Source organism: Delphinapterus leucas, chromosome 2 (assembly GCF_059928025.1).
Source record: "Delphinapterus leucas isolate spDelLeu-1000000601 "Yukka" chromosome 2, BTC_Dleu_Yukka2, whole genome shotgun sequence".
Classification (NCBI taxonomy): domain Eukaryota; kingdom Metazoa; phylum Chordata; class Mammalia; order Artiodactyla; family Monodontidae; genus Delphinapterus; species Delphinapterus leucas.
In genome coordinates, this window is record NC_143130.1 from 79,412,174 (window position 1) to 79,431,001 (window position 18,828).

Sequence of the window (18,828 nt, forward strand, 5' to 3'; positions counted from 1 at the left end):
CAATAATCACTAATTGTCTCTCATGGTTACTGTGGGTATAAATCCAGGCAGAATACTGCAAGAGTGGTCTGTTCTGCAGTATCCAGGGCTCTGCAAAGAGACTCACTGGCTAAAATCATCTGAAGTCCTGTTCATCCCACGTCTGATGGCTGATGCTGGGGCCAGGAGCCAGAACATCTACACCAAGCCTCTCCTTTTGACCTGGCCTTCCTCACAACATGCTGACTTCTAAAGACAAGGGTTCAGAGAGAGAGGGAGAGAGGGAGAGAGGCAGGAGGAGAAGGGGAGGAGGAGGAAGAAGAAGAAGCACACTGGACAGAAGCCATATTGTCTTTTATGACCCAGCCTTGGGAGTCATGCAGCATCACTCCTGCCATGTCCTATTGGTCAGGAGGTTATAGAGGCAGCCCAGGTTCACAGAGAGGGATCAGAGACCCTGCTTCCAGATGGAGGAAAGTAAGATCCTGTGGAATGGGATACATAATTGTGAGGTCACCTTTGAAAAATACAATCTGCCATATGGCTTAACCTGACCCTTCGTCTCCAGCTTACCTTTCCAGCGTCATTTCCCTCTACTCCTTGCCACTCACCCTACACTTTCCATACTGATGTATTTTGTTTAGTTTTTTTCTTTGATGATGATGAACTTTTCCATGCCTCTGAACCCTTGTACATGGTATTCCTTATGCTTGGAATGTCCTTCCTTCTCCCTGTTAACTCCCTAGTGAAAATCTTCTCATGATTCAAGTCCAAATTCAAGCTGTATCCCTGTAAAGCCTTCTTGTTCCACCCAAAGAAGGTTAACTGTTGTCTTCCCTAGGCTTCTATATATGGTATGTACCTCTCTGTCTTACAGTATTATCTGGTTGAATTTTTATCCTCAACAGACTATGAGCAACTCAAAGAAAAGGACCAAGACTTGTTCTTTTCCTTTTGTTGTTCTTTTTTTTTTTTTTTCACATTTCCCTTGTTCTCTCCTGAATGCCAAATATTTAACACAGTGCTTAACACAAGGTCCTCGCTCATTAAATGTGACTTGAATGGCAGAACAAAACTTTAAGGCAAACTTTAGAAAATTGCCATTTCAAGGGCAAGGTGGCTCCCTTGAACTTCTATTGCAAATATTTTTTTCCATTTCTACTATTGCCTGAAATAGTTTACTTTTTTTTTTTTTCAGTAACAAAAGAGTTTATTCATGGGATCTTAAGAATTCCAATTGGGAAGACACAGATTTGGGAAACCCCAAAGGAGTGTTTGGGGGAAGAGAAAGAATTAGGGGCTTATAAGAGAAAAAGTCACAAGGTTGTTAAAAGTTGCCTAGTGATGAAATAGTTTACTTTTTTAAGCTTTACATTTATGAATGAGAGAGAGAGAGAGAGAGAGAGAGAGAGAGAGAGGAGGGGGAGAGAGAAAGCTGAGTAGAAAGTACAGAATGCTGTTCAAGGCAAAACACTGTCTCAGTCAAAGCGTGAATGAAGACAACAAAGCCATTTATATGCATCTAGGGAAGAAAGAGTTTAGAACAAGAACACACTGGCAGGATGAAGGAGTGAGGACACCAACAAGGAGGGCAAGAAAGCAAAAAAGAAAGGCCGTGAACACCACAGCGAATTCTGCTTCACTCACAATTTTGCCGTCAAGCAAATCTTGCTCTTCTTCAGCTGTTTCTGGAGGACTAGAAGCCTGGGGCAAAAGTACTCCATGTTCTGCCTGGTTCCTCAGCAGGAACATAGCCCAGGACTTTTCACCTTCTCTCGCCCTTCCACTGCCCCCTCCAGCCCTGCTGTTGTGCCCACAGGGCTGATGAGGGTCGGGGGGAGGCCCTCCCTGCATGATCACTTACTCCAAGGAGCCCCCAGGTGGCCCTTAATATCTGGCTCTAGCATGAGATTGCCAAGAGGTCTGCAGTCCCATTCACAGCTACCTTCCTTTCTGGTCCCTCCATTCTGGTCCTGGCCCTCATTTTCTGGGCTTCTGCAACCAGTGTGTCTCTTTGGACTTAAGTTTCTTCATCAGGCCCCTAAACCACCTGAACACGATAATGCTCTGGGGAAGCCCAAGTTTTTAATCATACAGACTCTGGACCCTTCCTTGGGAGACAATCCAGCAAGCCTGGGAGGAAACTAGGAATCTCTTATATTTACAACTGATGAGAAGAGTTTAGGAAAGCCTGGACTAGATGACCGCCAATTCCCTTGTTGGGCTTCAATAAATGGTCTTCATCTAAATTATCTCTTCTGTAACACATGGTTATACGATTAACCCTCCAAAGTCACAGCTCTGATCAAGGAGTCTGGGCTTCATCCTGTAGGCATTGGGAAGTCACTATGAGAAGAGTACCATGATCAGACTTAAGATGTGGAAAGGCCACTCTATGTAATGTAAAGGGTGTTACAAAAGGAGAAGCAGTAAGGACAAAAGTATTACAATAGTCCAGAAATCCTCTTTTCCAATTAGTGGCTTGGAGCAATCCTGCTTCCCTTATACCACAGGAACTCATCTGGTATCGCTTAATTTTAACTGAAATTCTTTGTTATCATGCACAGCTACATATGCTATTCAAGAGATGGGGAGGACCGGGACCAAAGCAGCAGCAGTAGAGGTGGAGAGAAGGGGCAGGACAGGGGAATGATAGTGAGATAGAAGATGTAGAACTTGGTGAAGAAAGGATTAACACAGAGACCAGTCTGTGCCTTGTAAGGTATTGTAGCCAGTGGAGTGAGAGTGAGAGCTTACCTCTTTTTTAGTAGCACCTTCAGGCATCTCACCACTCTTTCTTTTTCATCATCTTGTTTCCTCCTGCAATGGCCCTAGGAATTTCTCCCATTCCTGGGAATCCTTTGATTCATGCATAGACCTTTTGGACCTTTCTCTGCTTTTTCCTGGCTATTTACAATGTTGAATAGCAATAACTTGCATATCACGTTTCTCTAGGGCTTGCTACCACCTAACCCGTATAATATCCCACAGTAAAAAGGCGAGATAGAAAGCTGGTTTATTCTAGCTCCCCATTCTACTAAATCAATTTCTTAGCTTATCATCTAGGCTATGTCCTAAGCCTTCCTTTACAGGCATGTTAGACTTTTCTTTTCCACAATTTACTTCATTCTTCCTGCCACCATGCTAGTCTAGGTGCAGCTCAAATGCCATCCTTCTGATTCCCATGGAGACATAACCACTCTCTCTTCTGATCTCTATAGCTCTGTACACCTGTTAGAGCATAATGCCTCAACTATGCTCCCTGCTGGCCTGAACACAGAGCTCCTTGTTGTGAGACACTGGTTTATGTACTTTTATAGTCCTCAGTTCCTAGGAGTTCTATGCTTGTTTTTGTTGGATTATGAAGATGTAATGACCACATTTTACTGAAGCCACAACTTGTTTAGCTCAACCATGTCCTAGTTCTTTATTCCACAGTTGTGAGAATAGCTTTGTAACATAGATTAAAAATTGGAATTGTTTTCCTTTTGTAGTTAAAAAAATAACAATGCAGATCTCCTAATTCGAAGTTTGGCACTTTTCATGAGGATACAGTCACATTAGCATGGACATTTTCTATTGGAGGAAGTAGGGGACATTTCAGTGGCTCAACACAGTGAGTAAGGGAATAATCAGGACTAGAATTTGGGTTTCCTGAATCCGGATCCAGTGCCTTTTCCATATTGAAATAAGGTAACCAAACAGAAAATTATTACAGTATAGAGAAAACTCTAACAACCTCGACTCAACCTGTTAACAGTACATGAAAACCACTTTACAATGAACAGCCAATTAATGTATTGAGTTCAAATTAAAACAGTGTTTCTGGAAATAATTTACATGCCTTTTTCAGAGAAAACTTTAAAAATATGCAGGAGGATTATCATAGCACAATGAACAATAAGAGAGCAGTGCAAACCAACCAAGTGTCTCTGCAAAGTCCCATAGAATCAGAACAGAAAGAAACAGTGATCTCATAAGCCCATAGAGAAAAGCAGCTCCCTGTATCTGGACCCACCCCTAACATTTGTGGGGTCCATATAAAGAAGAGAAATGAAGACCCAACCACTGTACTTTTAAATATTTTACAATTTTTAACTAGACTTATAAATCCTTAAATATAAGGTTCTCTTCTGCTTTAACCAATAGACCTTCATGATGGCAAAATGTTTAAATATGTAAAGTTATACTTTTTATTTGACTGAAAGTCAGCAAAATATCAAGACTACTGAATTTCATTATTATTGGGTATGTCTTAGTGTTCTGTTGATGTGCCAGCAGTGTTTGGGTAAGTAATACAATAAAGACATACATGACTCATAATTATATATTTATTCCACAAAAATGCACCTTTTGCCTTTATTTCATCAAAATCACTGTATTGTTATAACCAAGATTTTCACGTAATTTGGTGATGTTGACAGAAATAATTTAAAAGTTTCTTTTAAAAAAGAATTTGAAGTCTACACATTTGAATATATTTCATCAAAAATGTTAATTAAATGAAAATAGAAACATTAAAGTATTTCTTATATTTTCAAAAAAGTTATTTTTCTAAACTTTTTAAAATTTTTAATTAAAATTAAAAGGCAAAATAGAAATTAAAATTAATGAGTATCAAACAGTAAAATTATTGTTTTAAAATATATAATTATATCTCATAAAATATTTTTATAGAAATAAAACTATTAGAAATTCTAGAGTATAATGTCTGTCTAGTTGCCAAGTTAAAACAGCACTATCATACTTAATGCATGTTATGTCTAGACCTACATATTATACAAATTTTAGAGTATTATAAATTATTTAATGTTGCAAAATATTCCTCAGTTCATAGAACTGTTAAGAATACCTACCATGTTCATTTGTGACAACCTTAAAAACCAACAATTGGAACACAAAGAGAAGCAAGAAAACGGACACTTGGCACTCTTGGGAAACAATACTTCCACTTTCAAAGAATCTACTGCATTCATGCTCTCTGAGAGAAAGGATCTGGTAAGTGAATTCATTTGTCTTTCCTCTCATCTCTGTGTTGCACTGATCAAATCTGCCTGCACTCTAATGATGACAGCCACTTAACACACTAATCTTCCAGCATGCGAATGCTGTCTTTTGTAAGAGATGAGGAAGAGCATTTCCTCGGTACCTGAATGGTGTTAGTTGTGATTGTGGGTATTTAGGTTTATGAACACTGAGAGTCAGATCCTGAATGACAGAGCTGCTCGTGTATTCTTTACTGAATTTGTTTTTTGTGTATTTGTAACTGCGGCCCCTCTACAGCATGAGTACCAGGGCAGACATTCCTCTTATTCAGATATTGCTTATATGGTCTCCTCTCAGTCCCCCTGAGCACATGAGGTGAACTTTTTCCCCCTTCTGTCTTTTTTTGTGCTCCTTACATCACTGAGAATAGTGTAGGGAAGAGTTACTCACATTGGCACTGTTTTTCAGATACTGAAAAGTGTTAACTGCCCTTGAAACACATTAACTCTTGTGGACCTAAGTACATTTGTTGTCAGTTTTGAAGATTTTCCTTACAAGGATGGAGTTGTGAATTTCTTGAGGTGTGACCTTATAGTTTTCTTTTTCATACTCCCAGGGAGTCTTGCCAGTGCTGGGTACATAAGAGGCCATCAATATTAGACATGCGAATATTGCAGTGGCTCATTTTTAGAATATTTGATTAGTGTGCACTTGATACTCTAACAAGGATATCGGGACTTTGCATTTGTATAATTGAAAGTAAGAAATATGGTCTTTTAATAGTCCAAGTGTCAGCTTGAATATAAGGAGTAAAATGGAAGAAAAAAAAAACAGACTTTTAAGGCTCCAGTAGAGTAGCACACACATGTCTTGAAATACTCTTACCTGCAGACATAGGTCCAAAGTCACTTGTTTAATTCTTGCTTTGACATGGAAGATATCACATGCTTTAGAAGTGATTTCTGATTATTTTCCTCACATTCTTGCCACCTCTAATTCAAGTGAATTCTAGCTCTCACCCACCTTTCCTGAAACTCACTTTTTTTTCATAATTACTAAAAATGCCTATTCCTGCATAGCCAGAGAAGTAAAAACCGAATTTTAATAACTGGAAATATTGTGGAAATTCATTTTAGAATTCTGAATTATCTAGAATCCAAATATAACTGACAGGGACTTCCCTGGTGGTCCAGTGGTTAAGACTTCGCCTTCCAATGCGGGGGATGTGAATTCAATCCCTGGTCAGGGAGCTAAGATCCCACATGCCTTGCAGCCAAAAAACCAAAACATAAAAAAAAAAAAGAAGCAATATCATAACAAATTCAATAAAGACAAAAAAAAAAGGTCCATATCAAAAGCAACAATTACAACAACAAATATAACTGACTATTGGAACATCTAGTTCCCAAAATAATGTCTGGCCATATCTTTAAATATATAAAATCACATGAATTTGGGATGATCCTAAAGTATATTATAGTAAATTAAACGTTTTGTTTAATTTGCAATATTAATTTTCTCATTGAGTTCATTATCTTAGGCATTTTTAATGAAAAACACAGGTTAGAAAAACAATAATTTGAGATTACAATCTAGACATGTAATTTTCATATTGAAATGTATATTTGGATATGTATTTCTTTTGCAATTCTGATTTCCATATTTCTCTGGAAAGGCAGCTATCTCTGGACAGCATATTGCTTTTGGTAGGTTAGCAGGCCCATAAAACTCCTTAAGAGCATTATAGTATGCAGAAATGTTAAAACTGAAAACTCAAGCTGTTTTAGTTATATAACAGACACTTTTCTTTTTTCGTAGTAGAAAAGTTTGCGTCTTTTCAACTGGCAAGCAGATGTTACCCTGGTGCTGCCTCCATATTCATTAGCCTGTAATGAATCTATTAATTGAATATGTAAGTTTGGCTAATGAGATGTAAGACATTTCTTCAGATTTAAAGGGTAGTAATAAAAAATTTAAACTGCAACACCAGATCAAGCATTTAAGGGTTGATAAATGTGAACTGGAAAGTGCACAGTTCCAATATAAATTAGTTAATTGCCTCTGTTAATTTAGGTGAATTACATTAGCAGAAAGGTCAATCCATTTGAGGCTTGATGTGTTTTTCAAATAGTAAATTAAAAATAGCAAATCAAAGAGCACTACAAAGTGAGAAGCATGGAGTCCACTTTTCCAATCCAGGGGCTGCAGAGTGGACTCAAGTAACCCCACAGAGTTAACATTCTGTGGGTTAACCAGTGGTTCTCTAGCTGGGCTGTGTCTTATAGACACCAGAAAGCTTTGTTAAAGATATCAATGCCTTGGGCCCCACCTTAGACTAATTGAAATCTCTGGAGATTGGACCGGGCATTCGTATTTTTAAAAGCTCCCTAAATTATTATAATTGGAAACTGGGCTGAAAACCATTGGACTATTCCATGAATGTAATAGCAGGAGTAAAGTGGCAGGTCGATGGCAGGTATGTAAGCATTAGTAGTGTCAAACTTAATGCTCTCTTTTGTTCTTAAGTGGGGAAAAAAAATAAACTGCCCTTAGTCCCTACTGTGTTTTCTCTTCTGGCTAGGCCTGTGCCAGTCTCTTACTTGAGAACATATAACTAGGATTTGGGAAGTGGGAGGCAATCCAGGTATTTGCTTTTGGGAGTTCCAGTTCTACAAGTAGTTACTTACTGGATAACATTAGTTATCTTTACACTAAAAAATGTCAAAGGAGTTCTTTGTTGGGCCATGTTTTGGAAAATGTTACCTTTATCACTTGTGTCTTATGTCCCTCATAGCGCCTGGAAGAGTATTAGGCCTATGGAAAGCCCCAACAAAATTATTTGTAATAGGTTGTCTCCTTTCTGATATCACTTTCTTTCACTCTCATTCTGCACTGCATATTCTCACTTCTTTCCTGTCTCATATGGCCCTTGAATTATTTCACATATGCAGTTACTGTCATTCCACACACTTCTTTTTTGTTCTTCACAGATTCTATGTCAGTGCTTGGCTCATAATGTATCATCAATGAATATTTGTTCAATTGAAGCTATTTGATTGATAGGGGGAGAAAAAAAGTCCTGGTTTAGCAATGTAGTCAAGGAGTCACAGATGCTCTGAAAGGGGGAGTATGTATATCTGAAGCAAGAGACCCTTCCTTTGTAGTCTGGGGCTCGATGTCCAAATTGGATGTCTATATCCTGGTTCTGAATGCCTCCCATTCTTGCCCTGTGCCTTTCACAGATTGAACTGTGGGGTTGAGAAGAAAGATGCTGGCATTCCCCCTCTATTGTCAAGGCATCTAAAGTGTTCCTCATTATCTTTTCAATGGCTCATTCCAGCAAGTAAAGGAGAACAATGACTGTTCATTTAGCCTCGTTTTCTAATGAACCTGAACATGGATCCCTGCCCCAAATAGCACCAAAGTTCATATGAGGATTACTTATGCCCAAAGACCCTCTGGGTAAATGACTGTGTAAGGGCAGAAAGAGTTGGGGAAGAAGTTTATATTTAAGAACGGGAGAGTCTTAAAGTGAGTAGTAGTAATGGTTAAGAATTAGTTATGTGTAGACTTGAAGAATTTTTAAAGTAAAAAGAAAAATGCAAACTAAGGAACACAAAAGAAAAACAGAAGAGCAAACTTAGTTACATGCCAACCACTTATCTGGGTGAGGAAAAAAGTAAATTCTGGGGCTTGCCTATTAGTAACTCTTCCTCACTCATGATGATAAAAACAGTTGTTTCCAATCTGAGACACACCCATGTGACTTGCTCTGTGATATTACCTTCTCTTAACTATAATGTGAACGGGACTGTAGGGTTCTAAGTACTGCACCTTTTATGGTAAATTTGCTAATGAACCCTATCTTTTCTTAAAAGTCACAAAGTCTTTTAATGAAAGTCCCTCTCCTAAACTAACTGCAGTGTAAAATTTGTCTGGATCTTGAGGGTTTTTTTTTCCTCTAAAGTAATTCAGACTAAAACTGTAACATCTAACAAAGATTTATCAGTATTAGACGTGTACATTGAATCCAAGCTGTTGCTTTTTAAATGACAATATTCACTTGCACATACATACCATCAGCTGCAGAGGGAGCTAATGCCTTTTTCCTCAGGCTCATAAGAAAAGGCTGCAGAGCTGGGATTTTAATTTCTCCCTACGCCTGTTAAGCGTGATTATTGATAATGTACTGAGCTCATCTCTGCACCCAAAATTAAGCCTCTAAAACATATATGAGGTGGAACTGGGCTTTACAACAAAGAGGAATCTAGTTTCCACTTTTAAAATAGTCTCCTGAGGCTCTGAAAAGGTGGAGGATGTATTTTAAAAGGAAAGAATTGTGTTTTGTAACAAAACATGATTTTTGGAGTCATGACCAATTAGGAATCTACTCCCTGCAACCATAAATACTCTTTTTCATAGAATATAGTGACCAGAGGCCACATTGGGCATGGGGACTTAATATGTAGAGAATTTTTATGGTTAATAAATGCCATAATCTCAGCCTCTTTTCTTCTAGATATTGGAAGGAAAAGAATAATTAAGTGAGCATTTAGATCCCAATAAAAAGTTAACATTCACATTAAATTAAAAATATAAGTGAATTTATTTTACAGAAGTTTTCATAATGGGTCGAAAATACTTCATTAGGCATTTCTGGATAAAAATATGTAAAGCTCTTATAAGCTTTTGTTAATATATTAAATACCATTTCTCTATAAATATACCTTACATTAAGCTTTCCTGTTAGAGTTTTCAGGAAACATTTCAAATAAAGTAGCCAGGCGTATCCCATTTGAGATGAATGAGATCGTTAGGAAACACTTATATCTGAAATGAGCACTGAGATCATTCTGCATACAACCCAAGGGCCCTAATTTTTAAAATATGTCAAACACCATGCCTCTTTCAAATCATTAGACTTAGAGACATTTAAGGAGCTGGTTCAATTAACTCAGAAGAAGGCAATGCTATAATGTGTGATTTATTTTTGCAGATAAATTAAAATGCAAGTGTATCTGTTAGAAAAGGTAGGCTGTCATCGTGGTTAGTGATGGGAACAGGATGGCAATTAAGCAGGGCTACCTGAGGCTGGAATAGCCCCTAAACACGAAAGATTGAAGTTCAAGCTGGACATTCAGTTATTGTCAAAACCAAAAGTGTTCCTTCGTTGGAAGGAGTCTTTGTGCTCTACTCAGTTTCCCTCATTGACTTCTAAAACATGTTCCTCAGTTTAACAAATACTTTTCCCCTTTAACTGTAATCTGAAGAGAAGCCTAAATTGCTATGGTTTCATACCTAAAGTCAAGCTTCACATAAAGCTGATGCCTGAAAATTACAACTTTGCAATTCTACTATTTAGGTGAGGAAATATGAAGCAAAAATTTATTTTTCTCCCTACAACCCCAAGATATTGGCTCCACCAGGCCTAATAAAATGTTTTCACAAGGAAATAAATAGAGCATGCTGTAGCTTATGTTCCCTTGTGCAGGGGGTTTTAAACAAATGTATCCTAAAAAATAGATAATTACAAGTGGGGGAGGGTGGGAGAAGGAAACATTATAAGGGTGGGCAAAAAATACGTTTCTTAGCCAAATCACGGAAAAGACTGAAATTCAAAATGTTAGAAACCTGAAGATAAAGACTGCTACTTCAACCATTGTTGAAATCTATGGAGGAAATGAGAGGACAACAAAACAAGATGATAAAAGAGACAGGAAATGAAAGAAGAATGTGAGAAGAGATTTTAAGGCAGCTTTGAAAGTAACAGCAGAATAAATTCTACTAATAGAAACCAAGAAGACTGAAGTAGTTATAATTCACTATTCTTTTCTGCTAAATTTTGTCCTGCATCTTGAATTAGAGTTTGGACAAAAAAATGGCCACAATCATGAGCTGAAGATAGGGGGAAAAGAGAATGATCATGCAAATTAAAAATTCTTAGAAATCTATGAACAGAAAAGCTTATAGTAAAAGATGGGGAAAAGTGAAACAAAACTTAAGATCAGGAAGAGAAAATGTCCCTCAATCAGAGAGCTTAGGAAAGTTACATTCATTTACGGTTGAAGTAGTCAGCGGAAATGGAAATGTTTAGGAGAAGAAATGTTTTGGATATGTTTAGGAGAAGAAGCCAAGAGATCCTCACTTTCTTGCCTGAGCAAGAAGGGAATCTCTTTATTATTCTTCCTCACTGTGTAAAAAACGCTAATAATTCTATCACCCTATTCCTTCCAGCCATGGTGATGGAACTGGAGTTAGCACACCAGAGTTAGGTCAAGGGTGAACACACCCTGTCATATACTTTGTGGAGAATATAAATCAATGGTTTCTGGTTTGTGATAGTCTTTCTTTTTTTTTTTAGTTTTTTTTAAACTTTATTCTGTAAATTTATTTATTTATGACTGCGTTGGGTCTTCGTTGCTGTGCACAGGCTTTCTCTAGTTGTGGTGAATGGGGGCTACTCTTCGCTGCAGTGCGTGGCCTTCTCATTGCGGTGGCTTCTCTTGCTGTGGAGCAAGGGCTCTAGGCGCGCGGGCTTCAGTAGTTGTGGCACACAGGCTCAGTAGTTGTGCTACACAAGCTTAGTTGCTCTGTGCCATGTGGGATCTTCCCAGACCAGGGCTCGAACTCGTGTCCCCTGCATTGGCAGGGGGATTCTTAACCACTGTGCCACCAGGGAAGTCCCTGTGATAGTCTTTCTTGACAATATTCATTTATCAGTTTAATTTATACAGGTTTCCCATTTCTCTTCCTCAGAATCTTTTGATGACTTGTCCTTCTCAGTGCCTGAAGAATAAAGGCCCTTACAACCTTGAGTCATCTGCCTTGCCAGCCTCATCTGCTGCTCCCCCAGCACCACTGATGTCCTGTAAAAAGCATTCTCACATCTCTGCACCTTTGCTTTTGTGGACTCTTCTTCCTATACTGTCCTTCTCTCCCTTGTTGAAGCCTGACCTTTTAAGGCCTAGCTCAAAGGTCAGCATCCCCAGAGAGCTGGCCTCTTCCTTGATGGGGCACCCAGATCATGTTGTTGATGCTCTTTTGTAACTTTTCCCCACAGCCTCTCATAGTCAGTGATCTCCCTCTCCATGGAGAAGGGCTTAAGCTCACTAACGTCCAGGGCTGTCCATCTTGTTTGTAAACAAGTCTCTAGCACCTTGCCTTGCATTGGAAGGTGCAAACATGTTTGTAGAATTGTTCCACAAGCATCACTGATTTCCCTTGCTATAGACTTCTCCCTCTCCTCAACTAACCTTACTTTTTGTCTCTCAGTTGTATCTCTAACCCTATAAGGTTTTCATCTATTTCATGAACATATACTGTTATTATTAAGGCATAATTTTTGGCCATAGAGATCCCCTGTGAATTGAAATCTTGTAACTGCCTAAGCTAAGGTTCCTAGTTTCTCAAGAAAAACCAAAACAAAACAAAACAAAAACCCAATTCACTCTGGTAACCTTGTGTAGATACTCTGGGTTCTGCGAGGCTGGAAGTTACTTCTTTAGACTTAATACTAAAATGAAATATTTAGGTCTATTTCTACTGTTGTTTAGTATCCAAGCAATGAGCATAGGGCAGTTTTAGTTACTCAGAGTATCTAAGGCAGGATCTTTTCTGGCTGACACTTAACATCCAAAGAATCAGTAGGCCTCTGCCAGGCTTACATTGAGAGTTAGGAAGGGAAGCGACCTATAAACGTCTTTTTATCTGGACCCCAGATTTAGCGCATGGAGCCCAAAGCCCATTCTGACATGGGGTGTCTGTGTTCTTGACGTAGACCTACATACTGACCTCTAGCGTCCCACAAACTAGAAGATCTGTTAGAGCTACAGAAACGCTTAAATTAGGGGGGGTATAGGTATGGGAGCTCAACCCCAAAGGGGCAATTAAGTGAGAAGCCCAGTGTCTGGCGGGATGATAGCTGTTAGCGTGAAGAACAACAGAAAAGCAAAACTGGTGTCTCCTTGTGTCTTTGGGGGCGAGGAGAGTACGGGCTGGAAAGAGGGATGCGAGAAAGACCAGAGGGGTCAATGCAACTTGCAATTCCCCAGAGCGTACCAGGACCAAGGCTCCATCCTCGCAGCGCAGCCCAGACCGCCCGGGGTGGTCCCGGCCAGCAGAGGGCAGCAGCTGGGCGGGAGAGTCCTGGCGAGGGCCGCGCGGCGTCGACAGGCTCGCGGGGATACTCATTTTGAGTGTGGGGCGAGAGACTCGCGCCCATCACTACTCGTACCCTACCCTGTGGCCACTGCGCGCTTCGGCCCGCGTTTCGGGAAGTGCGTGTGCGCGGGGACTGGGGTCGCTGCGGAGGGCCGGGCGCACATGCCCGGGGAAGGAGAGTGGAGGGTGTCCTGCGGGTCCCCGGGAGAGAAGGGGAGACGGGCTTCCGCGGGCGCCGGGCGGTAGGGGATCTCCGCGTCCGCTGCAGCGTCGCTCGCCCCATCCTCTGCCGGGCCCCCTCAGCGCCCCAGGCTTCTCCCGCCGACACCGCGCCCCGCTCACGGGGCCGCGTCAGCACCGGGCCGCTCGGGTCCCCCGCCAGCCCCCGCTCTGCTTCCGGGACCCGCGCCCCATATCCACCAAGGTGTGCTTTCCGCTGACACTGCCCCGGCCGGAGCGAGGCCAGTCCAGCCAGCTGAGCCCCGCGCGGCCGCGGCGCAGGTTTGCGCTCCCGCCGTCGAGGACTGCGGCGGCCGCGTGGGCGTGGGCCGGTCCCTGCGGCCAGGGGGGACAGGGGTACGGCAGGCGCACTTGACCGTGGGCCCCAAGCGTCCGAGCCGCGCTGCGCCGGCGGCGGGCTTTATGTAAATCGGGGCTGAGCCGGGGCGTCCTAGGTAGGATGGACCAGCCCCCCGCGCCTCGGCCCTCACGTCCAATAAGAAGAGCCCCAGCTTGACACCTGCCTATATACAGGCGAGCGCGCCCCTGGCTCGCGGACCGAGCGCACATCCCGCACAGCCCACGCCGCGGGCGAGCGAGACCTCGGCCCGCCTTCATGACTTCCAGTAAGATCAAGATGCCCGGCGAGGTGAAGGCCGACCCCGCCGCCCTCATGGCGTCCCTGCACCTCCTGCCGTCGCCCACGCCCAACCTCGAGATCAAGTACACCAAGGTAAGGCGCCGAGAGGGCCTGCCGTCCACGGAGACTTTCTAGAACCTTCCTTCATCTCCGTGGTCTGTTAGGGGGAGAGGGTGGCGTGACGGGGTTTGGGGCCCGGGTCTCCCGGGCCAGTGTGTCGTCCCCGCGCAGCAGAGAGACAACACCCCATCCTCGGCGTTGGGGCTTCTGAAGTCCTGCTGGGATCTTGGGACGCGTCGGGGACTCGCCCCAGCCTGCCGCGCGGTGCTGAGGGTCGCCGTCAACGGCTCCTTCCCAAACCGCATTTGCCGCTGCCTTCTGGTCGGATTCTCAGCGTCCCGACTGCTGCGGGGAAGGCGTCGGCACCGCTTCCACTCCTCAAAGGGGTAAGAAGGGTTCCCCGCCAGGTCGGCTACGCCGCCTGGCCGTCTCTTCTTGGCCGTCCACCTTCAGGGGCCGCAGGGCTGCTGGCCGCCCTCGGGCCCTCGGCAGTCCGCACGGTGCGCTGCGAGCGGCTTTCGCGTAGGATCGTCCGGCACGCAGCACTCTGGCCGCCTTTGCAGATTTCATGGAAACCTGGCTGCTGAGTACAGTAGATCCGATGTCAGCATTTCATTCGAATTCTGTAGGCAGTGGCAGTTTTCCTGGAAAACTTGAGAAGTCTTTAAATTCGTGCAAATTAACGGGTTCGCTTTTGAACTGAAAAAAAAAATTACTTTTTATAATGAACCCTGACATCTCGGGTTGGCCAAGCAGGAATTTTTTGTTGCACCACAACATAAAAAGGAAATGAGTTCGCTACCTTAATGTAAATAGAATTTACTTCCCACAAATTCGACATGGAAAAAAATGCATTGATTACACACACGGTGGGGGGGCGGTTATGTTATGGCATTGGGGTGGGAGAGAGAGAGAAATAGATGCGATTTAAAATAATGTTTCTTGGAGTTCCTTTTACAGTTGTCCTGTTTGATTTTCTATTCCTTTTAGTTGATTTCTACTACAGACATCGCCCAATCAACTTAAACACATACTGCACACACACAATACGGTTAAAGTTGTTTTCCATCATGCTTATTACGAGATAAACTAAATTTTGTCCAGAAGTAAATAGTTTGGTTTTGGCTTAAGGGTTGAAAGTGAAATTTATAAAAAAATCCATCAGAATATTGAAATTTTACCTGCTAAGTTTTAGGATAAAAATCAGGGTGACTTGTGTTTTGAATGCCAACTTAGATGGATTTAATGTACCTGTTAGCTTTTTAGATGGTGTGACAAATTCTTGAAAGCCATTTTAAGGAGAGGTCGTTAATGGTTACAACCATTTAGGCATTGTTTGCATAACAATGGTGCCAATGTGTGGCAATTCTCCGGGTTTAGGAACAAGCAGGGAAAGCATGCAGCAAAAGAGTTTTGTTTTATGAGGGTCCCTAACCTCTTCAGGCTTTCTTTAAAGGTTTTAGGATGCAAGAGCTATGCTGGAGAGAGGACTTCAGATTTGGGAGGGTTTGATTTTAGTCTTACTTTGGATTGGATTTTCCTCACAGCCCCTGAAAGGAGTTTTAGGTATCTAGGAATTTAATTTTGAAACTCTTCCAGTTCTCTTTTACTCTGACAACCCTCGCTCTCTTTTTTTCTCTTGTTCTCCCCCAGTAGGAAAGACAACTGATTTATAGCTAATTGAAGCCTTTAATGTGGAGTCTTTTAGCTCAGGGGAGACTTTTATCCAGTATCCACTTTCCCACTTATTACAAAGAAAAACAATCAAAAATGAAATAATGGATTGTAACTTGATTCTTTAATTTGTGGGGAGGAGGCACCTTATTTTAGGCTTGGCAAACAACCCTCATAAACACTGAGTATTACTAATCTAAAGGCAAGCTCTTTTCACAAAACCTTGTAAAATCAGGTATCTGCGAACATTCCCAGCAGCTTTCCTCCTCAGCTCTTTAGTGAGACTTCTGAATTTTCTGAGACAAGCGGCATGGGCAAGCAGCATCTTTAACGTGAAGAGCAGAAGCTGCTCTTTTGGTAGCTGAGGGTAATGGGTAATGATTTTTTTTTTACTTAAAAGGAAAGTAAGATTAATGGAGAGTTTAAAAAAATTCACTTATGATCATGAAATTATATTAGTGAGTTTAAGCAGAAGAATGAACAAGGTACAGTGCACAGTCCTTTAGAGCAGTGATACCCACATTCATTAGGAATTTTAAAAAGGGTAATAGCTAAAACATTATTATGCTAGTGTGATTGTTGAATAACATGTAGGAAAGAAATAACAGTATTTGTGTCAGAAAATGGTACAAGACAAATATAGATGGATCCTTAATAATTTTTGTCTTGTTAAATAAAAACTCTTTAGTGAAGGATATATAATGACAGGACTTTAAAATATGACTTGAGGACCAGTATTAAGTCACTACTTTTATGTAAGTGGTGATATTTTGAGTATTTCAAGTAGCATGCATTCAGAAAACTTTGCACTTGTGATGTTGTATTTTTCTGTATTTTTTCACCATTTTCTTTTTTCTTCTAAAAGTATTTTACATTTTTTATAAAAGGGGAATGGGGGAGATCATAAGAAATAAAAGTTACTGCTATTGCCCGTCCATGGAAATACTCCAAAATTAAAATTCAATCCCAAAGAACGCTGAAAGGGCTGAACTCGTGGTTTTGTATTGACTCTCGGGCAGTTACATTTAGTTTTTCAAATAAGCCTTCCTCTCTGAAGTTCCAACACCCATTTAGAACTGATTAGCAATAGCAATACCATTTTTTGGAATATATCTATTTTTATTTTCCTAATACAGCAAGCTAGACCCCAAGTTTTAAAAGTGATTCTTTTTTTAAGTAATATGTTTAAACAAAACAAAACAAAAAACTGCAGACTGCCTTAGTCAGGAAAGACTGATAACTCCACCAACATCAAGTAGCGAGGGGACCACTTTGGGGCCGGGAGAATGTGCGCTCTCCTCCTTGTATCCTAAGGAGACTGCTTAACAGCTAGCATAGGAGTGTTATTGTTTTTAGCTGTGCTTTTATGAATTAAAGATTTTCTGAGTTGTTCCTATTTTATCAGTCTGGTTTTTAAATTTTTGTATATCTGAATATATTATAGGAGTACACATATTATAAAATCAAGGCTTGCTCTTTGCTGACTGCCCCTAACTACAGGGGAGATCTCTTCCAGATTCCCAGAAGATCTTTGAAAACTTTCCGACTTTATCCCACCCCTACCTTCTCTATTGTCTCTATCATCTTTTCTGACTCTACTAGTCCCTCCTCCCCCCACCCACTATACACACATGCATTGTGCTGTCTCTCTGTTGATCACTTTTCAGTGAGAGTTTATGCCCATAACTAACACTAACATAAAGGGTTTTGTTTTCCTCTAGCATTTGATACTGTGAGGAGCTAAGACATAGGGAAGAAGGGGGTTATGGAGAGCTGACCCACTAAACTAGAAGAGAAAAAAATAAAAGGCAATTAACTGAAAATTAGAGCTAATGTGCATTGGGTAACTACTATTTATTCTTTTATTTATTCATTTAACAACCTTTTATTGAACACCTACTGTTTTCTGGGATCAATTTCAGTTCAGTTCGAAGGATTTTTAAGTGGCATCTTCCTGACAACAGCGCTTTTCGTTAAGCTAGTTGGGCTGAGGAAGCATGGGCCTCCTAGGAGCTTAAGGTCTTTTTAGAAAGATGGAATGCCAAAATTTGGTTACCAGTATGGCAGTAATTCAGTTGATCAATGTAATAATAACAATAATGATAATACTTATAATGCCACTTACATTGTGTATGGGACCTAATGGCTTACCTAGCACTTTCATATGTATCTTATTTGATCCTTGCAAAACCTTTTGAAGGAGACAGAGTAGGAAGAAGTAGGAATAATTGATAAGGAAGACCTTGGCCTTGACTTATAAAAAATTGATAAGAGCTTTCCTCACCATACACTTTGCTTTTCCTAACAGTCACATACTTTTTTTTGAGAGAGAAAGAGTTTTAAATCTTTATTTTTGTATATTGTTTCTGTTGCAAACATGGAGAGAATATGAACTGGTCTACTTCTTTTAAGAAGGAGCTACGTTTTGTGACTTCTGATTCCCTGGCTTTAAATTACTGTATTTGCTATTTCTATGAGTTAGTGGGGGGGGGGTTTATAGGTCTGAGGCAAGATTCTTGCCTATACCAGGGATTATTTCTTAAAAGATGGTACAGGTTTGGTTACTTCCAAAGCTCTAATCAAGACTGTCTGCTTGATCATTAGTTGTTAATCAAATTTCGCGTTTAATGGGGACCTCAGGTTTTCAAAACTATACTTTTTCATAATTGGACAGCTTTTTGATGTTTGTATCATCTCCATTTAACCCAGGAAAGCTAAACAACTTCATTGTAGGATTTGAATTAGATAACTTTTCGGGGGTCCTGCCTGATGCCTTCTACTATACAGGCAGGAATCATATGGAATCATCATTTGCTGAGGTGCTTTTGTCCTTTATTTCTATAAAATGAGGAATTATAGTTTCTCTATGTAAGGGTAGAAGATTCTCTGAGGTGCGTGTTCTGTGAGGTCTGATTTCCTTGCAGCCTGGCTTAAGAGAAGCCAGGCATGCACAAGTTCTCTGTTGCATTAGACCATGATTAGCGTGATGATCAAACCATGACCAAAACAAAAACATCTCAAATAGCAATATAGTTCTGCCTCAAGTCTTTCTCAGTTGGATAATAAAATACAAATACTAATGTCTATTTTTATCTTTTTAGTTATCTTAG

The 18,828-nt window shown here is 40.9% G+C and overlaps 1 protein-coding gene and 1 pseudogene across 1 annotated transcript in view; one reads left to right on the forward strand and one right to left on the reverse strand.

Moving 5' to 3' along the window:
* Positions 1-1,599: 1,599 nt before the first annotated feature.
* Positions 1,600-13,914, reverse strand: LOC149750184 (uncharacterized; annotated as a pseudogene).
* Positions 13,800-18,828, forward strand: part of ALDH1A2 (aldehyde dehydrogenase 1 family member A2) — a 95,771-nt gene continuing 90,742 nt past the window's right edge. Inside the window, exon 1 of the mRNA XM_022579608.2 lies at positions 13,800-14,077. Coding sequence (XP_022435316.1) covers positions 13,961-14,077 — 117 coding nt within the window. The 5' untranslated portion in view covers positions 13,800-13,960. The remainder of the gene's footprint in view (positions 14,078-18,828) is intronic.